The following is a 7348-nucleotide window of genomic DNA, read 5'->3' as shown; positions in this document are numbered from 1 at the left end:
TTACATAAACAGAAAGTGACTCTATTAGAGTAAAATTAACTCTGCTTTTGCACAAAGTCTATTAACACCAAAACATTTAACACTTTTGAATTTGCTGTGTAGTTTGATTATGTGTTACCATGGCTACAATCTGATGCAATGAGTTTGAGCTCGGTTTGTTCACAAATCTCAGCAAAGTTATCAGCGATCAGCCAGATAAACTTTCCTCTCTCACCCAGATTCCACCCCAGTCTGTGTTGGGTGGTCATGTTCTTAACAGAAAGAGTTACCTCTAAATTATTTTCTGTTTAAGGCCCCATAAGCAGAAAAGGAGCTTAGGCCAAGTCTGAATAATGTTTACTTTGAGCAGGTGATGAAGCCTCTACAAAGGCTCTTCAAGCCCAAACATCTCCATGTACAAGAGCCAGAGATTCTCCACTGACAGGCAAGTTGCTAAAAGTATCATTACATGGATCCCTCAGGCCAGGCTCCAAGGGGCCAGATTCAGATGTTGACAAACCAGTCTAGTAAAAACTTGGCATGGTCATCATGGTTCTTATTGTGTTTTCACCTTTCCACCCACTTTTTTTCTTTCTTTCTTGCTTAGGGGAAGATGTTGGTTTTTACAGGAATTCTTAAGAAATTGGAAAGGTGGCCTCCTTACTCTCCTTTTGGGAAGGGGAGGAGGCTGCAAATGTCCAACGAACTTTGGGGGAGTGACCCAGAAGAAGGGGGGTAATAGCTGGAGGGAGGTTCGGTGTTATAAAACAGCACCGCCACCACAGTGAGGACAGTTCAGAGCAGCCAACATCCCCAACTGACAGGCCACAGCAGGGACCGAAGGCTGGAAGATCCTCCTCCGTGCTCTTCAACCTCCCTGTTGCTTCTCGATACTCCGGTCCGGTCGGGTCGTCTCGCGCCGCAGACATGGCACCTGTCCTCCGAGTCCTGGCCGCTGCCATGTTCGCCTCAGCTCTGCTGCTGACTGCGACGTCGGCCAACCTGAACGAAACGTGAGTAAAAAACTCGGAAACCAACTGCCAACTGGTTGTTATGGCAACAGAAGTTGGCACTGCAGAGTAGAGACGAACTCACGCGCTGGAGTTTGCAGGATAACTAGGTGCACGTGACCAAACAGGAGGAAAACGGGAGTTTTAGCTCGCGGCAGACTGTTTGTGTTTTGTTTCTTCTGATAGCGACCCTGTAGAGTCGCGAGGCCTCGACGCTTTTTTCAACGACTTTAACGAGTTGTACTCCAAAATTTACTCAGTCCAGTTTTTTTGTCTTTTAAAAGGGAAATGCTCAATATTGCAACATTTTGTAAGTTGAGAGAAGGGGGTAAATGTAAGTATCTCATTAGTCTATTCTGGTTTTAAATGGAACACTGTTGAAGTTAAACATGCAACAAACAGTGGGTCAGTGTGTACCTAGTGCATTTTCTGAAGGCATGCAAATGCAACCTAAAATAAATCATAACTATTAATCTGAAACCAATGTCTCTTAACCTCTTAAATGACCTCCTAATTTGGGCTTATGTTTAACAGTAGAATCGTAACCTTCATCGCAATATTATGCCATCAAAAGACTTCCTTGAGTGAAATATTTGTTTATCTAATATGTTTGAAGCACCATTCTAAAAGTCTTTGCTACAAAAATATGTTTAGCCACTTAGACAGACTTTTACCCATCATTTATACCCACAACTGAGCTAAATTTTGCTGACATAAGTTCAGGCAGCTTGTAAGTTTATCATATCTTGTGCAAGCATAAATAATACTAATACCATTTTTCTTAAGTTCTAAACACTGTATCATGACACAAATGTGTAAAACCAGTCTCATTAAACAGTTAAATGCATTAAATGTTAGCTATAAAAGAAACAAGAATAAGCAGTTTGGAAAGTTGTTGGTTTGCAGCCATTAAATAAAAAAAAACTTAAATGTTTGTTTTTTATGAATAAGAACAAAAGTCTCTAACATTTACCTTTCAATCTATCGGTTAATGATGTATTTAAAATGAGGTTCTTAAAGTTCATCAAAGTACATTCTGATTGTTAATGTGACCATGGGATTTTTCACTGTTGCCTTTATTGAACAGAAGGGACGGAAATGTGATTTTTGAGTAGTTCATCTGCTGATTAGGAGAAATTTTTTAATTTCAATCACCAATCGCCAACTGATTGGTGCAGCGACTGACATTTTGTGTGTCTTATGTGTCTTATGTATATCTTTGCAAGATTCGCCATGTCAAAGTGCATTTCTTTAGATACCCCATTAGGTCAACAGAAATACAGAAAGCCAAGTTCTCCTCAGAGCTTAGTTTGCACTGTGTGCTGTTTACGCTTGGGATTTTCAGTCTCTGCCCAGCCATCTCTAAAACTGCATGTTGTACAGAAAACAAGTGTGTTGTTGAGTCAAGAGTTTTACTATACACGATTTGTTTGTTTCCCTTTCAGCTTTAACAGTGGTTTGCGTTCCATGTATCAGATTATTAAGGTTCTTGGAGAGATAACAAATCTTCCAAAAAATTTTAAGAAAAAACAAAATTTGAATGCAATAAGGTTCCAACTCAAAGATGTAACATGTAATACACAATTCCCACTGCTATGAAATTTATGTAGATTCTATGCAAATGTCATAACAATATGCTTTGCTACATGATTTACTGCCTCATTATGCAGTGCATTGATGAAGTTTTTGTTCTCTTCAGTGTGTGATCGGTGAGTGCTCGGTTCCTGACTTGTTGGGGCACTTGGTACTTCAAGAGATTTAGCTAATACCTAGTTGACACTGGAGGGCATTCACAGCTGAGTTGCACTGAACTTCCAGCCAAGATGGTTGGATGAAGTACCCTTTGTCCAAATAAACATAATATATATAAAGTGGCAGCACATTTGATTAATTTTTTCCATGTTTGGGGTGATGTAAAATGGCTTTATTGATTACCAACCATCTGCCATCTCTTTGGATCAAAAAGTGTTTTAGGAAAAAAGATTGAAAACACCATAGGTCACATCTTTTAAGGATGAAAGGCCTCATTGACTAAGACTTTGTTTTTTCTTGTCTTCTTAGCTGAAGCTTAAAGACAACCTCTGTTTGTGCTTTCGTCCCTATAGAGTCTATAGTTTCCTGCATTACTGGGACCAAACACATTGGTTTGAACCAGTCTTAACCAAACACTTGTAGAAGCGTGTTACAAAGGGCTTTCTCTGTTGCCGTGGCACTGCTCAGAGTAACGTAGCAGTGGTGAGAGTTAAGAGGTATTTGGCAGAGCAGTTAAAATAAACTTTGTAGTGTGTTTTAAATAAAGTCTCAAGAAGGAAAATATCTTCAGTACTCCTAGAGATCTATGGATTAAGACCACTTTAAAAAGATTTGGTGTAAGACGATTTGGTTAACTTGAATTTAAATATGAAGGAGAATTTAAATATGAAGGAATTAAGGTTATCTGACATTCAGCATTTTTTATGAAAAAGGTGGATATACATGCACTATATTCACTTTCATATACACAGGTTTATAAAGTTACAAGCTAGTGGAAACTTTTGTGGAGGATCATGTCACTTTCAAGGCAGCAGTCACTACTAAGTATTCCACAGTCAGCAGTTGGTGGTGTTATAACAAAGTTAAAGCAATTGGGGAAACGCAGAAATCCAGCCACAAAGTGGTAGGCAATGGAAAACCAACGGTCATCACCTTTCTGCAGAGTCAATAGCTACAGACCTCTAAACTTTATATGACCTTCATTAACTCAAGAACAAGCAGCTTTTTTTTAATAAAGATTTGGGAATAGAAAAACTTGACTGCTTTACAGAGATTTGACCTTGAACACTTTTATTAGATAGATGCCGCTTTTTAAATACTCTACTAATGCATTTCTGCAACATCTTTTAAAATGTCAGAAAAAGAAAACAGTGAGAACAACTCCTTCAGCTGAAGTTTGTTCTGAAGCAGATTATATGCATCCAAAAGCCTTTTTGTCTAAATCAGCACATCATCCTAAAGCAAAAACCTTTTGTTGCTTTTCTTCTGAAAATTCTGTTTCCATTAACCAAATTTCTGTTTGTCATTCTAATTTATGCAACTTTATGGTTATTAGAGACACAGACACTGTCCAACATTGGTGTGTAATCGCAGATGTTTCCTGTTTCAGTGTCTAACTTTCACAGCATTAAAGAAACATCTGAATGCCATTGTATCTTGGCTGACATATCTGTTCATATTAGAAAAGTTTGGGAGACATTTTAAATCAATTACACTATGTAACCTTTTTTTTTTTTTTTACCACTCCAGTATCTATGCAGTGACTATTAGCTCCCGTGTGACTGGAGGGAAACAGGCGACCCTGTGTGCTCATGTCCAGAATCCCGCTGAACGCCTCTCTCTCGCCGTCTCCCTGACTGTGGATTCCTCCAGCAGCGTCATCCTGGAGGCGACCGTCTCTGAGGAGTTCTATCACTGCCTCAGCTTCCAGGTCAGCCTGCCTTTCTGTCTGCTGGCCTTTTTTTTCCCTACAAAATTGAGTAGAACTCTGAATTTTTCAAAACATTTAATGCATTGATGATGTTTTTAAACACAGTGTGCTTTCCTCCCCTCATCCTCTCATTGTTTGGTCACAGAATGCCGCGGATCTTGGCATCATTACGCTCCTCATTAGGTAGCACCATAACTCAGGCTGTCAGCGGTGGGGCTCAGTCCGTGAATTCTCTGGTTCCTCTTAGCTTGCGGCTCGCAGGCCTTGCTTCATATTGATGAGAAAAGCCTTGAACCTGCTTCTAATCTGCTCTGCAACAACAACAAGTCTTCGTTTGAGTTTGTTGGGCCCCACTTCAGGAATGATCGGGTGTTTTCACACTCGCAGCCAAGCGCAGACGGCTTTCTGCCAGAGGATTAGCCTTCTACCTGCATTCTTCTGAAGAACACCTCCTGTCCTGTACCCTCAGCATGCACACATGTGGAAAAAAAATCCCCTTGAAACACTTTCCTGGAAGAAGTTTCAGTTCCCCGTTACGCAATAGCAGCTTTACTGGCAAGCGAAGGCACACAGTGAACAAGTTTTCTAATTAAATTGTTGGGAAAGATCCGTTTTTTTAGCTTATGAAGCTCAATTTACTCTGCTTTCATGCAGTTATTATCCTGTGTTTTCCAAGGCACACCTATTCCCCGCATTCTTTCCCTTTCAGATTTTATCATATTACAACCAAAATGTTTTTGTAATGTGAAACTGATTTTCTTGGGATTTTATGTGACGGACCAACACAAAGTAATGACTCAGTTGTGAAGTGGAGGGAAAATGATCAAATCTGTAAAGGTTAAATAATTGTGAAACCTCCTTTACACTGACGCCCTCAAAAATATCCAGTGCGACCAACTGGTTTCAGAAGTAGACTCTACCTACAGGGTCTAAAAAAGTATTCAGCCCCTTGGATGTGTTATCCTTTTTATTGCTTTTACGAATCGATCATCAACAACAACAACAAAATTGAATTATGTCAAAGTGAAAGCTGATTTCTACTAAATGACAGTGAAATAATATTACACGCAAAACAAGTGATTGTATAAATATTCACCCCCTTGTAGTTTCCTTTGGCTGCAATCCCAGCAGTGGTTGTGTCAACACAACCACATTTTGTTGATTCTGATTGATTTGTAAAAGCAATAAGAGAGTAAACCTGCCAAATGTGTGATTACCTCTTAAGGCACCGTAAAGCCCAATAAAACACATCAACGCTTGTAATTGATATTGAATGTCTCAAAACTGATTGGATGTTGTATTACTTCGTGGCGTTGCAGGTGCCAGCCGTACCGATCAGGACGGTAGCAGTCATCCAGGTGACCCTGGCGGGTGAGGGCTCCTCCATGAACAAGAAGACCAAAATCGTCATCGAGCCGCCCGGCTTCATCCACATTGTGCAGACTGACAAACCCATATACAAACCTGGACAGACCGGTGGGTGTCTAATGTCGTGCCGTGCTGGATGTGTGGAAGCTCTGAAGCTTTCAGCTGGATGCTGGATTTAGCAATATTCAGCTTTTGTCTCTGCACTGCTTAGCAATTCAGCTGCACCAGCATAATTTTGGGCTATTTTGTTGCATCTGCATAACGCTGAGCCATCACTTAGCAAGTTTGGGAGTTTTTCTAAATGCACAGAACCACTGTTTCCTCAACAGTTCTCATTCGAAGGGGTTTGGATGAACTTTAAATTTAATCAAGGCTTTAAAATTAATCCCAAAAAAAAGAAACCATTCATTTTCTTAATCACTTCCCCATTTCTCATTTCTTTGGCTTTATTAGAAGAAATGATCTTGTACCACAAGATTCTTTTTCAGTCTGGAAGCATGGACTTTACGTCTTTATGTTTGAACAAGTATGGCGAGAGAGCAGATATTATAATTTTATTCTTTATGCTCCTTTACATTCATGATTTCTTTTGTTGTTTGAACTATTCATATTCATTAAGTGAATGAAATAAAAAATAAAATAAAAACAGGAGCATGGAAAATATTTGGATTTCCAGACTTTACTCAGCCCATCTTCTTTCCAGTGGCGTCCCTAAAATGTTAATAAGGGTGGCCAGTACAGGTCAGGAAACATTAAAAAAGAAAAAAAGTATCTTATGTGTTTATTGGGTTTTACATTTATGTCTTGTTTGAAGAAGTTTTTTTTAAATTATTATTTTAAAGGCTAAAGCAGACAAACTACTCAAAGGATTCCTTTAACTATTTTTTTGTTTTTATTTTATTAGAAGATACTCCACCTTTTCTTTTTAATTAGAATAATATCATTAGATTATACACATCATTTATGTTTATTCTCATCTCAAAATAAAATGTGTTGTACAATCTTTGTTCTATTTATACCCTCAGTTTGCTGTTTTGCTCATATCTAACATTTCTTTCTTCTCTTTTTAAGTAAAATTCCGGATTGTCTCTTTGGATTCCAGTTTCATCCCTGTGGTTCGAGTGGTATATTCTATTTTTATTATTATTATTATTATTTTTGTTATGCCGCTCATCTCGTCACTGTTCTGCAGCCGTGTGAAACGTGTTGGGGTTACGGCGAGTAAACTCGGTAATGGGCTGTGATTTCTTGCGAGCAGTCGGCGAACGCGAGCAGCGGGGTCTATTTTGGTTCAGGCAGAGTGGGAGGCGGAAGCAGGGCTGTTTGTTGCTTTTGGAAGACGATGTGGGCGTGAAGCAGTGTGTGGAGTGGTGCGATAAACACGCTGTCAGAGTTCATTTGGCGCACACCGCGCGTGACCTAAACATCTGAATCAATACGGGCGCCGGCCTTTTTTTTTTTCTCCCCGTTTCTAATGAGGGAGATGAGAACATGGCAGCGTGCTGTGAACATGAAATTCCTATTTCCA

The 7348-nt window shown here is 39.5% G+C and overlaps 1 protein-coding gene across 1 annotated transcript; it reads left to right on the top strand.

The window, feature by feature from the left end:
- The first annotated feature begins 205 nt into the window (after positions 1-205).
- Positions 206-7283, top strand: LOC103152777 (alpha-2-macroglobulin-like). The gene is made up of 4 exons (XM_007573385.2): positions 206-992; positions 4272-4452; positions 5772-5928; positions 6892-7283. Exons 1-4 carry the CDS (start codon positions 907-909, stop codon positions 7062-7064), a joined length of 597 nt encoding a protein of 198 aa, XP_007573447.1. The 5' UTR covers positions 206-906; the 3' UTR covers positions 7065-7283.
- The last annotated feature ends 65 nt before the right edge of the window (positions 7284-7348 follow it).

Source organism: Poecilia formosa, unplaced genomic scaffold (genome assembly GCF_000485575.1).
Source record: "Poecilia formosa unplaced genomic scaffold, Poecilia_formosa-5.1.2 Scaffold328, whole genome shotgun sequence".
NCBI lineage: Eukaryota > Metazoa > Chordata > Actinopteri > Cyprinodontiformes > Poeciliidae > Poecilia > Poecilia formosa.
The sequence above is the reverse complement of the archived record's forward strand: the minus strand, read 5'-3'. Positions and strand labels throughout refer to the sequence as shown.